Here is an 18,937-nt window from a genome sequence, read left to right as displayed (position 1 = left end):
GAGAGGGCTCCAGCCGCCCCTCTGCTCTCCCCGCGAAGCGCCCCGGGCTCACGCCGCCGCGGGCGGTTCTCTCTCTCCCCCTCTGTCGCAGCGCCCTCGACCTGGTCCCGTTCGGGATCAAACCCCTCCTCAGGCGGGCCGCAGCCTACGAGGCCCTGGAGCGGTACCCGCTGGCCTACGTGGACTACAAGACCGCGCTGCAGGTGGACTGCTCCGTGCAGGCAGCACACGACGGCGTCAACAGGTAACGCTGCCCGCGGGGAGCACCCAAAGGCTTGGCGCTAGAGCAGCGCGGGCAGCGGCCTCGGCAAGCTTTGCGTTGTTCCTGCAGCCGTGGCGGGAGCAAGCCGGGTCCCTCGCACACAAATGAAGTAGCCGAGGCCTCTGATGTTTCGTGCAAGGCCTGGCCACGCTGCCTTTGTCTGCTAGCGCCCTTAGCTCCTTTCAAGATGTTGGTTGAGGGCTGGGAGTTAACTCCCTGGGACTGGTTCTGCTTTGCTCAATGCCTGGTTTAAAAGGAAATAATAAATTACGAGTTCCAGTGCCCTATCCTTTAAGCCTCCCTATGCTGACTGGGTTTACAGGCTCTCTTCCTCGAGCTACCCACTTCATTGTTTGCCAGACTGAGGAGCAACACGCATATCTCTTGCTCACCTGAGCACTGACAGTCCCAGCCTTTGCCCTGTGATATTTTTAGCACTGATGACTTAAAGTCCTTTCTCTAATGTCCTGTCTCTAGAAGCAACTTAGTTTAGATGCACGTTAAGGCGTTAGTGGAGAGGTGCTGTCCTCAATACGTAATCCAGGTTAAAAAGTGACTCTACTGGCTACTGCGTGGCCCATCAGCCACCTGCTGGGGTGACTGGCAGCCATCTCTTCCAGGATGACTAAAGCTCTGCTGGAGAAGGATGGTGTGAACTGGCGCCAGAAGCTCCCACCTATCCCCACAGTCCCCATCTCTGCTCAGACAAGATGGAGCATTCCTTCTGCCGCAGTCCCTGGAGCAAACACTCCTCCTGCAACTGCACTGCAGGGACAATCAGGTGAGAGCATGCCCTGGGCTGGGCACAGAGCCCTGCAGCTCAGAAGGGTGATGAACAAGACAGCTGCCATGCCTGCTTGGCATGTCCGCAGCTGGGGCTGAGACGTGGAGAAACCTGGGCTTGGTTCTGCTGCAGCCTTTTTGGTTGATTCTGGATACTTTGATGTCCCTGTGTCTCACTTCTGCTATGGGGATATTTGCTTTCTGAGAGGCTGTGCTGATCTTGACAATTTATAGTGTTCTGTATTCTTTCATGCTGTTTCCAGACCAGACTACTGCTGGCATGGAGAGAGCTCGAACTCTGAAGGAAGAAGGAAATGAACTTGTAAAGAAAGGAAACCATAAAAAAGCAGTTGAGAAATACAGTGAGAGTTTAAAGCTTAACCAGGAATGTGCGACTTACACCAACAGGTACTACTCAGCTCTTTGCCCAGGTACTTCTTGACCCTGTATAAAAGCCACTGTGGTACTTCAGATAGAGCTGTCTGGTGTTTGCTCCCAAACAAACAAATGAAACAAAAACACCCTCACATGTTCACCCCAAGTGTAGTCTTCCATGTAGCTTGTATAACATGTTTTGATCAGGTACTGCAAAAACCCTTGGAGACACTCAGCTTAGGGCTGCTAAGGGATTTCTCCCTTTAATGCTTGTCTGCCAGGACTGTCTTATTTTGAGTACTGTCTGCTGCCCCAGGAACCACAAATTGCAGACTGCTGTACTAAAAGACTTCTAAGTACTTCTAAAAGAAGTAGAAGTACTAAGTTTAGTACTTCTAAGGCACTTGAGCAAGCAGAGCATGTTCTGGAATGGTATATGTAGGAACCTGCATCTTTGAAGTGCTGATTCTTAGCTTGAGAGCAGATAAATCCTTTTTTTTTTTTTTTTCAAACTGAAAAACTGTTTCCTTTCTTCCCTCTTTATAAGTAAACCAAACTTGAGCTCAAGAAGATGAAAATGTATGGGGATAAGGACTGGTTCCAGCTTTGTGTTGCACTGGATTTAGCTGAGATCTTACTACATATGTTGCAGCAGTAGATGCTGCCTTTAGCCAGAGGTCTCTAACCAGGTGTCTGTATTGCAGAGCTCTCTGTTACCTGGCTCTGAAGCAATACAAGGAAGCAGTACAGGACTGCTCGGAAGCTCTGAGGTTAGATCCTAAAAATGTTAAGGCACTCTACAGACGTGCTCAAGCACTTAAAGAACTGAAGGTAAGTAAGGAGTTCTTGAACTGTTCATGCATGATCAGGGCCAGACATGCCCTTTAGAACTTGTTTCTGTGCTAGACAGCATCTGCCATCAGATAGCTGAGGCCTGTATGGACTTAGTGATGCAAAAAAAAAAATCCCCTATTTGCTGTTTGGATCTCATGAGTTTCTCAGCATCAGGTTGTGTTTCTAGAGATGGTGAAAGCAGCTACATGTTGTGTTGAGCTTTATTTTTTTATGTCTGTCAAGAGATTCTGTAGGTAGTACTAGATGACCTATTGCATTGGTTTTAGACTCAGAATCCACTTGAGTGATGAAATTGTCTTCTCAGCCCTAGTTTAAGCATGTTTTAGAACAGCTACATTGATGCCAGTGCTTAAGCAATTATAGAGGGAGTCACAGGCTTAGTTGTGTTGCCTTTGCCTCTGTTCTTTGGTAGTAATTCTACAGTCTTAGACTGAATTTTTAATGCACTTAAAAATGTTCTCCTTCTAGGATTACAAATCAAGTATCGCCGATATCAAGAGCTTGTTGAAAGCTGAACCAAAGAACACCGCTGCACTGAGATTACTGCAAGAACTGAACAGAACCTAGAGTAACCAAGCAACAAGGAAAGCTTTGTTTTCCACTGCAGAAGAAAGCTTTTTCCCTTCTGATATTGTTACAGGGACCAATCTTAATGCAGGATCGGTATTGAAATCTATCTTCTGCTGCTGAGATATAACAGGTTCTGTGCTAGCACAATGAATGTTAAGACACACAATCTGTATCAAACTCTTATTATCTGGCTCTAAGATCATTCAGAGTTTTAATACCCCTCCCCAAGAGGCATATAGGTTAACTTCCCTGGTTGAAGTCAACTTGCCTATAACTACTGGCCTCAGGGATGCTTTCCATGTTGGCTAAGATGCATGTGAAGTGGCTATTCTCTTTCTGAAGAGCTACAGAGGTTTTTTTGTCCTTATTCAGGTGACAGTTTTGCTGCGTTTGTGCTGCTATTACTTAAATAAGGTTGCTGCAGGAACTGCTGCAGTTGCCCTAGCACCACATACCATTCTTAGAACAGTTACTTGCACAGGGCCAAGCTTCTTCCCTCTCCCACTTGATGCCAGCTGGCCCTCAGCTGAGTTTCTGCTGCTTAGTGTGGCTGGGCAGATGTTTACAGTAGCAGCTTTATTTTTAATTATTCTGCACCTTTAAGAAAACAGCAGCAAATTAAGCCAGCCTTGTTACACTGTGCACTACTTCTTTCAGATTCTGGGTGCTTGGGAATTTTACAGTTGTGTTGGGTTTTTTGTTTGTTTTTTAAAAACCACTTTAGCTCTTCTGTGCCTTTTGGAGCAGTTGCTACAGGGTGTTACAGGGAGGACGACAGGCTAGTAACACCCCAGCTGAAGTCTGGCTTACTTCAATGCATGTTTATACTTTGTGATCTTCTTATCTGGTATTGATGGCACTGACTTAAAATGGAGTTGTTCTATGAACTGTTAAAACCAGTTCTCATTAAAGCCATGTTTATTTTCACTTTAGGGCTGTGTTTTTAATGTGATGAAGGGTATAAAGGAACTAAAACACTTTAACCACTTCATACTGTCCCCCCGCTTTTTGTCAGAGGCCTCCAAGTGCTGCTGTGCAGTGCCTTGCTCTGTCATACACTGACAGTACATGGGGTTTCTAACCCTTGCTTGGCCTTGCACTCTACCTATCCATAGGTAGAGTGCTTCAACTAGTAAGTCAAGATGCTAAGGAACACTAGACCTGAGCCAACCTGCAGTACAGACCAGGAGGCAGCAGCTAGCCCTTAAGTCAGGGTTCGAATATCTTTGCTTCCCACCTTGCTTCTCCCAGCAGTCTGTTTCAGGCAGGTGCCCCACTGAACTGAATTTAAGCAAGCAGACCCTCTAATGGCATTAAAGACAAAGACTTCTTACACCTTAGCCTGACATTAATTAGCTTTCTGTAGGTCCCAGAGCTGTACTCAGTCAGCCGTAATGGGCCAGGGCTTGAAGCAGCTCCACCCCAAGGGACCCAAATTGCTCCATTGCTCCGCTCCTACTTCTGAGCTCCATTGATCCTGCAACCAGCACTTGCCCAGGCTCTTAGCAAGTAATTGTGATGGATTTCAGGGTGGGGAAGCACAGGCTAGCAGTACACAGATAAGCAGAGGAAGGTCACAGAATGCAGAAGGAAGACTGGCTTCACTAAGTTAAGAGCTATCCCTTTAAACAGCCGTGCTGTTATCTGGAGTGGCAGATACCTGCCCTGTTCAGCTACAACTCATTACAACACCTCTAAGGAGCAGCATTCACCATCTCTTTTCCCTCTCAGCAACAGCAATGTGCTTTTGTACCTTATCTCCAAGACTTTCCCCAGCAATACCACCAAGTAGACAGATCAAGCACAGCAACAAGACACATTACTTCAAGCTCAGGACTGCTCCTGTCTCCTGTTCCAGCAGCAGTGCTGCTGTCCACGCAGACACGCAAAAGGAGTGCTGTCCACAGGGGCAGCCAGAGACTGTTTGTCTCAGAGACACACCTTCACCCACCCCTTTCAAAAACCACAGCAACTATTCCAGACTGAAGACTCCAGATTTGCATTGCTGCTCCTGCCTCAACTCCCTAAAGCCTCAGACTCCCCCAAGGAGTTCAGCCAGGGAATTACTCAGAAAACTTTCCAGTATCCTACAAGATAACATGGGGATCTAAGCTCCAACTTCACCTTTTTGAAAAAGGCCTTGGTGCTTGTCCGCATCCTTTTTTAGGCTATTCTGATGTCCCTGTGTTCCTGGGCCCCACCCCACATACCCTCTAGCTTTACAGCCAGCTTCTCCAGCCAAGCCATCTGGCATTGTAGGTGGTGTCCCAGGCACATCCAAACTGCCCTGTTACATCTGAAAAAAGGTTACAGACAAGCTAGCCAACAGCAGAATGAAGTTTACTGCTACAGTTCCAGTCCATCTCTTTATATGCATTACACTCATGCAAACACACGTTTTTCTTGTAGAGACAAAGCATAAAAGCTTCCAGCCAGTTACACTTTGGAAGAAGTGACAACTTAAATGAAGGTCCTGTATATTAAGTGGATTAAAGTCCTTTATAAGCATGTCACCAAGAAGGAGATATCTAAATGATGCACAATTCAAGCTGAAGCATCCACCATGAAGAAAATAAATATTTAAGGAGGTCAGAGAAAGAACTGGCAAAGTAAAGGCAAAAAAAAAAGGAATGAGGGAAAGCCCCAGGGAAGAGTCCCAGCTGAGCAGAGCAGACACCATGCAGGAGCAAATGTGTAAGCAATTCTATTAAAATGCTGGAAGGAAAACAAGAGGTAGGAGGGATGACTCAGCAGTGAGCCGAAGTGAGAGTATGATACAGCACAGAAGGAAGATTGAGACAGCAACACCAGCACAAGTTGGACAGAAAGAAGGTAGGTGGTGCTGACAGAGGCATGCTCCTGTCAGCGCAAGGAAGCAGTCAAGTAAGGTCAATACATCGCTGGTCTCAAGTACCAAGCAGCCTCTAAGGGACTGAAATTCCTTTCCTAACTAGGAAGAGCAGAGCATTAAAGCCAAGATGACAACAGCAACACACTCTAGGAGAGGCCCAGAGCAGGACACAGTAATAATACGTCCCAGCTATTGCAAGCAGGGAGTGTCCCAGTGGGATATGATGTGGTCATGAATGGTTTCAGGCTCATCAGTGACTCCTTGAAACCACTGGTCATGACCACACATCGGAGAAGCAGCTTTTGATTTACAACTGCTCCACAATACTTAAAAAGCTGGGTCTTGTGCATCAGACATACACATGGGGTGTGGTGACCAGCAGAAGACACTCGGTGTCAATACTCCTGCCAGTGTACAAGGTCCATTACAGAGGAGAAACACAGGAAGATGATGCCATTCAAAAGGAAATTAAGACCTGCTACCTAGAAAGGATAAAATCCAGGTAGATCATATGAAATTTGCTTCAAGCCATCCTCCTAGAGAGTCAGAAAGGTTGAGGAGAGCCTGTTGTTTGGCAGTTTATTTAATCCTATATGCCTCTTCCTGTCAGCTCTCAGGACTGCCACCCCACCAGCATCACAAGCCTCAAACACTGATTACAGCAGCCTGAGCCATGTCCATCCCTCCACCAACAGAGAAAAAATGTTTGCAACCTTTCTGCAAAGGGAATTAACCCATGCTCTTGGGATGGAAGCATCAGTTCTTTATTAGTGTCAGCTACAGGAACAACTACAGAACCCAGTAAACTCACTAAAAATGATGATTCATCAGCACTTGTCATTTCCTGGGCAACTGAACTAGGCTGGGTTCCACGCTACATTTCACAGGACGCTTTCAGTAGCAAGAAGAGAATTAACACGGGGATTTTTTTTACGGGTGCAGGAGGAAAAAATTCTGCAAGGTTTACAATACACACAGAAAAATAGGATGGGGCATTGAAGACAGGCCAGGGTCACTGTATGGGCACAATTCCAAAAGCACAGTGGGATTGCTGCTGCTGTTCTTCAATTACAATGTTCTCAGGGCTTGCTCCCAGGCCTGAAGTCTACAAAAAACACCCCGAAACCCCACAAATTAAATTTTTGATGGCTGAAGGAACAATTTCATCCAGACAAGAATTCACCTGAACTTGCATTAAAACAATTTCCTTGCAATTGCAAGTCAAGAAAATACTATCTTCAAAGGGGTATGTGAGTCTGAATTGCTTGTTAATGGGTCTGTCCCACCCACAGCAGCAGAGCCAGCTATCCTGACCATGCCCACACAGGACTACACACATTTTATGGGTATCTACTATCACTGTTCTGCAAAAAACACTGGGAGATCCCAGAAGAGGTTGTGCCAGTCCCCACTAGACCTACAGAAAGGCAAGTTCTGTCTGATCTTCCTTTCTGTTTGTACAGTCATTGCCCTCATGAACATAGGAAAACAAATCACAAAGAATCACATCTCTGCAGTACAATCAAGTCTGGAAAATAAAGGATGCAATTTAAAAAGTGGAATATTGCAGTTAAAGGTACTTACATTGCTCATCAAGCCATACTTGGTCTGGACAAGAAACCCAGTCCCCAGTTTCAGAGTCAGAAACCAGAGACCCTGAGCACAACATGCACACGCCAACACCTGCAGCAGCTCCTGCACCTACCGGGGGTCACTGCAGGAACGCTGTAGCGCTGCTCTTGTGCGAGGTCTCGGTAGCCTGGTGTGCTTGGAGAACAGCGACTGCCTCCTCGATCTTACAACAGAGAGCACAAGAAGGGGCAGAAGGTGAGTTGCTCCAATATAGGAGCACACTGCACAAGAAATGCAATATTCCAGGTCCCAAACTGGACTCTGCACAGACACGCTTCCAGGAGGTAAAGGACTTTAATAATAATAAAATCCAAGTCTGCTGCTCCTGCAGGAGACTGATTAGCCTAAAGACCTCTTCTGTCTCTTCCCTAGGGAAATGCTGGGGCATCCCTCCTTTTCTATAGGAGTCAGAACTTGCCATCGAGAAATCAAACTTTTCTGTAGGTAAAGCTGCCTGACACCACTCTGCAGAGCCCAGCATCGTTTAAAAAACATCAATGAAAAGATGAAAGTGAATCCGAGAGGCAACAAGGAGATGCAGTCGATTTACTGCAACTGTTTTGATGGGAACCAAAGCTAAATATTCACCAGGATTAAGGAGGAAAATGAAGAAATATTGCAGAGAAGTAGTGTTTATCTAGTTTCTACTGTCAGGAAAGAGCATCTCCCCATCTTATTCCAGGGAGAAACACCCACCCTGCTTTTCCCCTCTCACTTCCCAGCCACCTCCACACCACCCTCAGAGCTTGGCCCATGTTTTCAGGGAGCTGTTCTGAGCCTCTCCTTTTGCTGAAGGCAGGCAGATGTTCAGGCCTGGGGTGTGGTGCTGTCAACCTGAAGTCCTTTCTGCTCATTTTTCATTTAAAAAAAAAAAAAAAAGCAGCTACCTGCATTTCCCATGGCTATCAGTGTCCTTAGCCCAACTTCTGGGCCACATCCACCTCTCCTTGCAGCAGCAGGTAGTTAGTGCTTTGGAATGCGAGTTCTTTGGGCACCAAGTGTCCCTACCTTGGAGTGCAAGGAGTCAGGGGACTCCAAGAGCAGCAGCAGCTCAGAGTTGTCTATCTCCAGCAGCATCCCAGTGATCTTGCCAGCCAGCGAGGGATTCATCGCATGGATCAGAGGGTAGAGGCGTTCACCTGTTCCAAACACCAGGGAGCACATCAGCACTATGCAAAACCTGCAGGATTTTTAAACCCAGTGCAAGCACTCTTGCCCTTCCAGCTCTGTCCTTTCAAGTGGTGGAAGGGCAACCTTTCAAAGGTGGTGATGGTGGTGGAAAAAAAACCCAAAACAATCACTGCTCACAAGCAAACCTACTCCAGCATAACACAACAGTGTTTGCAGGCAGGGAGGCTGCCAGGTGAAGCCAGACAGCAGCAGGACCTGCCACAGGAGCAGGGCAGGGGAATGGCAAGCGCTGCCCACATCTGCCCACCAGCGTGCTGGTGAAGGGGCCCGCTTGTGCCGGAGCAGTTTCCTTCTGGGGAGGAAAGAGCCAGTCCGTGATCTGCTGTACTTTTGCTGGGCTGAGCCCATGAGGCAGGCAGAGCGGGACAAGTGATGCCCTCCCACACCACAGGCACCGGCCACTCCGCCAGTGGGACACCAGACGGCACCCAAAGCCCATGGGCTGTGCGGCAGAGCTGACCCTGACCCCCACGGCCACCAAGCTGTCCATCAGCACCAGAGAGTGGCAATGCAGGATGGCTGAGTTCAGGGGAATCACATGTCCTGGGGCAGCCTAGCAGCACAGGCAGGATGGAGCTCTGCCTCTCCTGCAGAGCTTCACCAGACGCTGTCTCGCTGCCAGGCAGCTAGTACAGACAGGGAGTGGTTTTGCTGCTTCCGTACCCTTCCAGCACAGCCTGAATTTATTTATTGTTTTAAAAGCAGCATAATGTCAGAGCAATCCCACAAAAGCTTACAGCTTCTTCTAGCAGCTAAGTTCTCCCTGGTGCACAGAAGCCCACATGCCCTCACAGCCAGACCTACTCCTGCAGAGCAGCTGTGACACCCACCTATCATTTGCTTCTGCTCCTGAGGAGGGGCTGCTGCAAGCATGGATGCTGTCAGTGGCTCCTGCCCCTGGACATGCACAGCAGGTTCTCCCACCTGAAGAATAACCAGAGAAAAGCAGCATTCAGAGCCTGGCAGTGATGTGTGAGCTACCTGGCTTGCAGGAAGGGTGCTGGTCCCTGAACGCAGCAGGGCATTTCACCTGAGTTGCTGATGCCAACTCTGACACTGCCTATCTGTAGCCAAACACCAGCTTCCAGTAAAGCTGGAGCCAGGCACCACAGCTGCATGGCTACTGGATCTGTAGCCCCAATCATCCCATCAGCCCCCAGGAAAGGTCCCCATAGCGCCAGTCCTAAACAGAGCCACGGGACTGCCTGGGGTCAGCAGCTGCGTTAACCCAGAGCAGGACCGGGACTGATGCACGTTGCAGCAGCCGTGCCAAAGCTGGGAGCCGGCAGAGCTGTTACCTGCGGGGCTGCCATGGGTGGCACGTGCCCCATCGGCTGGACGTTCCTGACGGCTGAGGAGTACTTGTACTGTGGGGAACTCCGCGGCGGGGTGGGCAAGGAAGACACCCGGGCACTGACTGTCTGTGTCCCGATGTTGGCTGCAGTAGAGACAGGAATATTTGTAGAGGCACCCATTAAATGCACACCTGTGCCAAGGAGGCTGAAGCCACAAGGGCAGCATGCTCAGAGGGCCTAAAAAATTCCCCCATGGACTCAAAACAGCCCCAAGGACAAAGGCAGCTTCTCCAAGACAGGCAGGGCACTGCTATCCTGTCAGCTAGGCTAGTCTGGTTTTGTGCAGAGAGCAGGAGAGCTGGCAGAGGCACTGGTGCCTCATCTCTCCTCCAGAAATGCCCATCTGCATTAGCAGCCAGAGGACAGGGACAGCACTGAGGAGGGTGGGCTGCAAGAGCAAGTGCCCCTGTCCCCCAGCTCATCCCGACTCCCCTTCTGCAGGGAAGCGAGGGCAGAGAAACAAGGGGACAAGGACAAAAGGAGAGCAGACAAACCAAAAACAACCCTCCTGGTCCCCTCTGCTCACTTCAACAATAAGACACAGTGCCAAAGATGACCATGGGCTACATCACACAAAGCTGGGAGGGCTGTAGGCAGACACTGCCTCACCAGATGGCCCTATGTTTTGTGGGAACATCAGACCTTCACCCACCCACCAGCTGGGCAGCTTCCCCCCTGCACTACTTAAGCCTCTCCTCAAAGCCTGTCCACAGAGGGGGCCACACTATGAGCCCCAGGAGCATCCTCCTCTGCCTCACACAGAAGGCACAGGGAGGACCAGACAGATGGGGGTTGAAGCACTCCAGGGGTGAGGAGTGTTCTGGGCACCGTGTGCAGGACAGCAGCTCAGTCACCACCCTGCCAGCCCTGCACAGCCACGACACACCAGCAAGGTGGAGGGGACACCCCAGACACAGGGGCTGCCCCAGCAGACAAGCACTGGGGATGCCAGTGAGGTCTGGTTCTCAAGCCACAGCTCCAAACACCTCTAACATGAGTGCGTTTTACTGAAGGCTTGGCCTTGGCAGTGCTTCAGCCAGAGCCTGTAAGAACCAATGCTTCTGCCCAAGAAGCCCTTTCCCAACCTCCACCTCAGTGCAAGCACTAAGCCTGGGGTGCCACAGCTACATCATCATTGTCTTTAATGAACATATTCAAGGAGCACCAGCCAACAAGACCAATCTGCATATCAGAGACCTGTCCCATTACCTGAAAGACCTTCCCCAAAAGTTACACACTTATTCACTACAGACACTGCTCCAGACCCACCACATCCAAGGGCACCATCCAGACTCCTCCCTGAGCAACCCCAAACTGATCCATCTTCAGAGGAAGGCCTAAGCTCACAGCAAGCACCCTTGCCAACACGCAGCCCCTACAGTGATGTCCAAGCCAGGTCCTTCCCCCACTCACCCACTCTCTGGGCCTGGGGGGGCACGCGGGGCACCTGGGTGGAGGCCTGTCTCATGGTGCTGATGTTGGACATCAGGCGCCGGGGGGGCGCGGCAGCCCTCAGGATGGGGGTAGCTGCAGAGTATGCTGTTGTAGAGAAGAAGCATGATTAATAAAGCTTCTTGGTAGCAAAAGCATGGAAGGAGATGTGGGGTGGGGGTGATTGTGGCTAGGGAATGCTCAGGAGCACCTCACCTCTGGGGTCACCACAAATGTCTCATCCACTGGTGCCCATCACCATGACCCCTGCACCAAACCCCCGTGCACTTCTCCAGCCAGTAGCCCCCTGTGGCTAGACACTTTGTGCTGCTTTTAGAGACCCTCAGTCCCTAACTGAGCCCAGCTTGTGCCGAGAGCCCCCAGGGAGAGGCAAGCTGACTCACAGGGAGGCCGGGAAGGCTGCGCACTCCAGCGAGTGGCAGGACGGACTGGGACAACTGGGCTGGGGCTGTAGAAGGTAGCTCTGGTTTGTGGCTGAGAAAGGAGAACACATAACCCAAGGTGAGTTGGGAGCTGAGCCAGATCTAACCTGGAGCATGTCGGTGGCTGCTGCACACAGGCAGATGAGCCAAAAACATGCTCTGCAGCCTGCCAGAGCAGTTTAAAAACTGACCTCCAGCATGTCCTCCAGCAGCTCCACTTACCTCCTCCACACAAACGTTTGTACATCTGTAACCCTTCCCCCTCCCCTTGTTTCAACAGCAGACTTGTTCTCCATGCTCCCACCCTCCCACCAAACTCCTCCTTAACTCCATCCTCTGAGGAGAGGTCAGTAGCTACTAAATCACCAGTCCATTGCCTGGAGCAGCCACAGCCCACCAGTTTTGGCAAGCCCTGATGCTTACGTGGAAGCCTGGCACTGATCCCACCAGTCCCACTGATCCCACGCTGACGTGTGCCTGGGTCTGCACAGCCCAAGATATGCTCCTCAGCCTGACTGCCACCCCCTCCTCCAACCCAGGGCAAATACAGGTCCCCGTGCAACCGAGCAGCAGGGACTCACCTGGGGGATGGGGGGTAGGAAGTACCCCGGGGCAGGCTGGAAGGAGCCCAGGAGAGGGCCAGGCAGAGCCCGCATGGTGGCTAATCTCTGCATGTACTGGTTGGTGAGGATTGCTTTCCGCTCCTCTTTCCTTTGAGCAAGTGCAACGTAGAGGGGCTTAGTACTGACAATCCTCCCATTCATTTCTGTCACGGCCTTGGTAGCCTCTTCTGGGGAGGAAAAACATACAAACCCAAACCCTTTGCTGTGGCCACCCTCTGTCATCACCTAAAATTGGATTAGAACAAGACAGCTAAGTCCACAGATCACTGCAGCACCTGCAAAGCACAGCACAGGACTGGGGATGTGCAGGGGATCTGCCAGCTGCAGGGACCCCGTTGCAGCCCTGCATCCAGGGGGGGACAGATGGGGATACACCCGTGGGGCTCCACAGACATTTCTCCAGGGAAGGGGAGGATTTGCTCAGGCAAAACCAGTAGGTGTGCGAAATGAAGATGGCAGAGCGTGGGCTAGACTGAGATCTGCAGTCTGTGATCTTTCAAGGTCTGTGCCCCAGCCCCGCAGAACCAGCAATGTTCTGGTGCTTAATGCCCCAGCAGCCATCGAGGGCTGGGGATCAGTGGGACACCATGTCCTGCCCGAGGGCCAGGCAGCATCTGTCCCCAGCAGCTGGCAGGTTACAGGTATCTGACCTTAAAGCCATACCATCCCTCTGTACCCATACGCAGAGCCTTCAAGAGCAGTCTGACACCAGTTTTGGTGGCAAGACTGATGCTTTTATGGTTTTCCAAAAGGCAAAATGCCAGCCAGGGAAAACCTGCTCTCCCCAGACTGAGGTGGCCTGTGGTTATTTCCATTTGTATCAGTGTCACCTCATCCTCAAACCACAGAGCAGCTGTGCAGCATTCAGTGATGTGGCTTTAAGGTCCCATACCTCACCAGGGCTGCAGTAACTTGGCAAAGCTACAAAATATTAGCTGAATCAGTAACCTCCTCAGGACAGCATGGGGTACAAGTGGCATGTCCTTCATACTTGGCTTGAGATATAAGGCATCAGCAACAGGATGATAATTCCAATATGTTTCCCAGGGCCAAGTGCACCAGCCAGCTGACCCCAGGAGCCCCAACGACAGCCTCAGTCCCTCACCTTGGCACTGGTGATGGTGCCATAGGGAGAGAACTCCTTCCTCAGCCTCTCATCATCTATTCCATCATCCAGGTTCTTCACATACAGGTTGACCCCCTGCAAACAGGCAAAATAGAAGCTTGGTCCCCAGGCTCCAAAAAATTTACAGCAGCTTTTCAAGCTGGATGCATGTTTTACATGTGGGATCCCACAAACATGTCCTCTCCAGAGCTGCTCCATGACCGGTGGCGTAGAGGAACCAGGACCATGTCTGTGCTCCACTCGTAGGCAAGACACCCCAAGTGAAGAGGACACCCTGACCACCATTATGAAGCTGTTCCAAGACCTCAGGAAGCCATCTCATTTCCAGACTAGTATTTTAATATCTGGAAAAGACCCATTTGTTTAGATCTCTCTCCCCCCTGATTCTGCTTCCCAGGGCATTAGCAGGCAGCGACTGGACCTCTGTGCAAATCTTTAATTGCAGAAGTGACCCAGCACACTGATCTGCTCTAGAGAGCTCTGCGCTGTCTCCAAGCCAAGGATGTCCCTGGCACAGACCCTGTTCGCCCCTTACCTGGTACCTGCTCACTCGCTCCTGCTTGATCTGCTCAAACTTCCGCTTCAGCTCGCTCTGGCGCTCCAGCCGCTTCTGGGCTCGGCCCACATACACCAGCCGCCCATTGATCTCCTTCCCGTTCATGTCAGCCACCGCCTGCCAGCGGAGGGAAGGGCTCTGAGCACAGCGGGGAGCCAGCAGCCACCGCTCTACTCTTGACTCACCACCCTGGGCCAGCCCCACCGTGAGCAGATGCCTCCCTGGGCATGGGCAAGGAAGCAGCTCTGCTGCCCCTCGCCAGGTCCTGCCCACCCAGACACCCCTGCCAGCGCCAGTGCTCAGGCCAGCACGAAGCCAGTGAGATTCCCTCGCCCCGAGGAGAGGTGGGAACATCAGCAGGGGACAAGCTGAGATAGCAGATGGGCAGCGAGGAGCCTCTTGCCTTCTGTGCTTCTTCGTGCTTCTCAAAGTTGACAAATCCAAAGCCCTTTGAGCGGCCAGTGTTGTCCATCATGACTTTGACACTTAACGTCTTTCCTGCAAGAGGAAAGGACAGTATCTGCCTGAAGCAGGGTCCCCACTGAGGAGGTGCTGCCAGCACACAGTACCGTGCTCAGGAACCACCACAAGCTGGTCCAGCAAGGAGACCAGAGTGCCACAGCAGCGCAGAAAATCCAGACATCGGGACAGACAGCGAGAGCCCCACCACGAGGCAGGAACAGGAGGCTGCAGGAGGGCAATCCCTCCCACCCTGGATGCTAGTCTCATTGCTCTTGGCTTTGTGGTTTCTCCAGCCAGTGCACTGAGTTCCTTTGGCCAGAATTTCTCATTTCCTTTATATATGAACACATACATTGGGCTCGTATGAAGGGTTTACCCAAGATAACACTGGCCAAGCATGGACAGTGTGGTCCATGAGTTGGCACAACACTAAACCCTGTCACAAGAGGCATCTTCCATTAATGGACCACACTGAAAAGCCTTTTTTGCTTTAAATTCAGACTCAGCATCTCTTATTCACAGGGTTCCTACAGCCAGACAGTTGGCTGACTTCAAGACAATTTCAAAAACTAATGAAAAACACTCTTTGGGGTAATAAAAGTGGGAAGTACAAAGCCTTCTTTTTTTCAAGAGAGCACTTAATAGAAGTTATTCTATATCACTGCAGGAAAGTGCATGTAATGTCCTGATGATTTAAGTCACTACAGCCCTTTGGTGCGGTGGTGTTTAAGCAAGTCAGATCCCATCAAGAGAAGGGGCTTGGTATTTCAGTCAAGCACTCTCCCCAGGTTTCTTTGCAGTTGTTCCAACTCCAGTTTATCAGACACAAGGATATCTTACTTCAACAACTGTACTCACCAAACTTGGAGAATATTTCCCGCAGTCTGTCATCATCCATGTCATCCCCAAAGTTTTTGATGTAGACATTGGTGAACTCCAGTGCCCGAGCCCCAAATTCAGCCTCACGCTCTTTGCGGGATTTGAAATGGCCAACAAACCTGCAGGAAGCAAGGAAAAGGACCTGAAACCCTCTGTGTTCCCTACAGAGGGAAGATGGACACAGGCACATCTGTCTTGGTACAGGCCAAGAGAGAGCCCATCACCCATAAGCCCACCCTGTGTTTCACATCCAGTGTCCCACTCTGGTGTTCCCCTGCTCAGACCACACTTGGCACTGCTGAAACAGGGAGAGCAGTAACACAGGGCACAGCCCCATGCTGGGAATGTCACCCCAGGAGACCCCAAAAGGCCCCAAAGGATGTCATCAAGTGCCAGCTCTTCCTTTAAGGTATCCCCAAGCCCTCTGGGCAGCTGCTGGTCTCTGTGGAGACAGGAATGTAGAGAATAAGGCGATGTAATGTAAACAGAGAGCTGAAGAACAACAAAACCTCTTCCTGCCTAGATTATCTGATGACAGCTAAGACAGAGGACCAGCCTGCTTTGCGGGTGCTCTTTACACAACCTCAGCAATAAAACACAGCCCAGGGTTGGATTCCTTCCTCACTGTCAGGAACAGCTCCAAACCACTATCGCACTTCCACCAGCATCAACCACGAGTGACTCACTGCCCCGGAGGGCAGCAGAGCCGGGCCCGACAGGAAGAGGGGATATAACAGCGTGGCAGGAGGTGGCAGCCTGAGCAGGGCAGGCATTTGCTCCCGAGCATGCACCAAAACAAGGCAGGAGCAGAGTGAGAAGACACTCCTCTCTCCAGCACTTACACCTTCCGGTCGTTGAGCAACATCCCATTCATGGTCTCAATGGCCCGAGTTGCTGCCTCATGAGTCTCAAAGTGAACAAAGCCATAGCCACGGGATCCATTTTCATCACAAACCACCTACAAATGCAGGGACAGGGACGAGACATTTGGTTTTTGCCATGCACATAAGTAGCAGGAAAACCTACTCTCATTTTCCAGGGGCATTTACCCTCCCTGACATCCTGCTCCCGTGGTGGCTGAGCTGCATTGGGGTGCTGGCAGCAGGTCAGGGAGCCAGGCAAGAGCTCTGCCTCAGGGCCAGATGTCCTGCTGGGGCCAGAGTGGTTGCCCTCCGGCACCTGGTGCTTTATACAATGCCCAAAAACTCATGGTTCACCAAGACCCAAGTGCCACTGACACACTGAGCTCAGACAGCACCCAACACCACTGCAAAGGGATAAGGGAGAAGGGGGGGCTGGGGAAAAAGTCCCCATTCCCAGGAGAAACATGGCAGGGCCTTTTGGCTTCAAAGCAGGTGGGAATTTAGAGGAAACATCATGGGAAGTGAAACAAGAAAGTGAATTTCAGTTGGCTGGAGCATGCTGCTGAGAAGGCAGGGCAGATCTGCAGCCAGCCCTTTCCCGCTGGGCTCACGTCGTACCTTGCATGACAGGATGTTTCCAAAGGCAGAGAACGTGTCGTACAGAGCTTTGTTATCAATGGAGTCATCCAGGTTCTTGATGAAGACGTTTCCAACCCCTGACTTCCTGAGCCCGGGATCCCGCTGGGACCACATGATGCGGATGGGACGGCCTTTGATCACTTCGAAGTTCATGGTGTCCAGGGCTCGCTCAGCTGGCAAAGAACGAATACAGGGGGAAAGAAGAGGGTAACGGAGACAGATCCCCCTTCACATCCTACAGCAGCTGAGACAGGCACAGGAATCAGGGACACTGTTGGACAGAGGCTCGTTAATCTAAATGAGACAGGCAGCTCTGCCTCCCAGGGTGCAGGGCCAGGCAGCGGCTGCTCTCCTCCCCTCCAGCCACACCACTCCTTACTCTTTTTTTTTTCCTCTCCAAAGCATGTCTAACTCCTATGGGATCAACCATTTCACTGCAAGCTCCAGTTTGGCAGGTGCCCAACTCATTTACCCAGTAAAGATTTTGGTCTCCAGGGCAACTAACCCACCACCTTCCCATCACCTCTGCCTTGCTCCAGCATGAAACACCTTTTGGTTACAGCACTGTATCACTGCGAGGCCTGCCAGGAGAGACGCCTCGCTTCCCACCGCAGGCAGCTGGCTGCCCTAGGGAAGGGCAAAAGGGTTTTGGTGTCCTTCTCCATCGGCTCATAGAGGGAAGTGACTCTTGCAAGTCACCTTCCTCCCCCCACAAGCCCAAAGTCCAGCTGCCACATCCTCCCCCAGTCCCTAAGAAGAGATGGCAGTGGGATGGGTCACCAGCCGAGAGCAGATTGGGATTGGTTACAAGCAAAATTTAACATCAGCAGAATATTGCCCAAGCCCCAACAGCTGATACAGCTACTCAGACAAGTGCTCTGCCCTTTTCCACTGCCTGTCCTTCCACCCCTTGCACACCCCACAGCCCCACTCTCACAGCTCCTCGGGGCTGCAGTACAGGACCGTACCATCCACGGGCTGCTGGAAGTTTATGTAGGCATAGCCCAGCGACCGGCGTGTGGCAACGTCCCGACAGACTCGGATGGACATGATGGGCCCAGCAGGCGAGAACTTCTCATAGAGCATGGCTTCGGTCACATCAGGGTGGAGGTCTCCCACATAGAGAGAGGCTAACGGATAGCCAGGGCCGCTGGCGTTCATGGTCAGCCACAAAGCTCAGCTGCAGAGGAAGACAGACCCAGGCTGCAGGGCACAGGTTTTGATGCAGCAACTGCGGCTGACCCCACCGCAGCAGCGCTGGGACCAGGAGTGCCCCAAGGATGCTGCAGTTCTGCAAGTTTTCAGGGACATTTCAATGTTGGTGCTAAAGCTGAGCTGAGGCAATCAGCACGTCACAGGCCCCACACACACGGGGCGCAGCCAGAGGAACACACCACACCACACACACTGATTTGCTCCTTTCAACGCTCAAAGCCCAGGAGAAATAAAACGGAGTTTAACTCCTTGGGAGGTAAACAGCCCTTTTACACCAGACACTTCTCTTTTAATCCCTCCTTAACGGCTGCTCAGCCAGAGCCAACCGAGGAGCACAGCTCCAGCGCTGCCGTGCCAGGGGCAGCCCCGCGGCCGCACCACCACGGCCAGCGCTCCCAACAGCCCTCTCCGTGGCTCACAAGACAAACACAGGATTTTAGCCAACCCTTCCCAATTTCTCAGCTTGCTGATGAGGCCCCCAAAGCAGGAAGATTGATGCTCAGTCTCTCACTGGTTTTAGCTGGGTATAAAGTTGCGTGCGCAGATGCCAGCCACTGCTCGAGGCGCCCACGGTACCGCCGGGGAGCACAGCGATGCGGCTCCCGGCATAAAAGCTTACGAGCCCATCGCTTACCTTAAAGCTCAAAAGACCTGAGACGCTTGCTAAGGCGCCCTATGGAGGCCTAAAACGAACGCACACAGGTAGAAGAGGGGCATTAAGCACCCCCTCGGGCAAAGGCAACTCTCCACCGCGGGCAGCCCGCGGGCGGGCCGCGCATCGGCTCTGCCCCGCTCCTCGCACAACCGAGCCGCCGCGGGCCGGCGG

The 18,937-nt window shown here is 51.4% G+C and overlaps 2 protein-coding genes across 2 annotated transcripts in view; one reads left to right on the top strand and one right to left on the bottom strand.

The window, feature by feature from the left end:
- Positions 1–3,777, top strand: part of TOMM34 (translocase of outer mitochondrial membrane 34) — a 3,968-nt gene extending 191 nt beyond the window's left edge. Inside the window, exons 2-6 of the mRNA XM_026862334.1 lie at positions 4–244; positions 883–1,043; positions 1,309–1,453; positions 2,125–2,251; positions 2,744–3,777. Coding sequence (XP_026718135.1) covers positions 4–244; positions 883–1,043; positions 1,309–1,453; positions 2,125–2,251; positions 2,744–2,842 — 773 coding nt within the window. The 3' untranslated portion in view covers positions 2,843–3,777. The remainder of the gene's footprint in view (positions 1–3; positions 245–882; positions 1,044–1,308; positions 1,454–2,124; positions 2,252–2,743) is intronic.
- Positions 3,778–6,384: 2,607 nt separating this feature from the next.
- On the bottom strand, positions 6,385–18,088 carry PABPC1L (poly(A) binding protein cytoplasmic 1 like). The gene is made up of 15 exons (XM_026862248.1): positions 17,865–18,088; positions 16,876–17,069; positions 16,237–16,352; positions 15,374–15,513; positions 14,457–14,551; positions 14,033–14,170; positions 13,477–13,572; positions 12,330–12,596; positions 11,710–11,800; positions 11,288–11,413; positions 9,818–9,957; positions 9,350–9,443; positions 8,337–8,467; positions 7,402–7,491; positions 6,385–6,801 (listed from the first exon to the last, which is right to left on the bottom strand). The coding sequence occupies exons 1-14, from the start codon at positions 18,055–18,057 to the stop codon at positions 7,408–7,410; spliced, it is 1,905 nt and encodes a 634-aa protein (XP_026718049.1). The 5' UTR covers positions 18,058–18,088; the 3' UTR covers positions 6,385–6,801; positions 7,402–7,407.
- Positions 18,089–18,937: the final 849 nt, after the last annotated feature.

Source organism: Athene cunicularia (assembly GCF_003259725.1).
Source record: "Athene cunicularia isolate RWA chromosome 20 unlocalized genomic scaffold, athCun1 chr20_part1, whole genome shotgun sequence".
Classification (NCBI taxonomy): Eukaryota; Metazoa; Chordata; class Aves; order Strigiformes; family Strigidae; genus Athene; species Athene cunicularia.
Note: the sequence above shows the minus strand (reverse complement) of the source record. Positions and strands in the feature narration are given on the sequence as shown.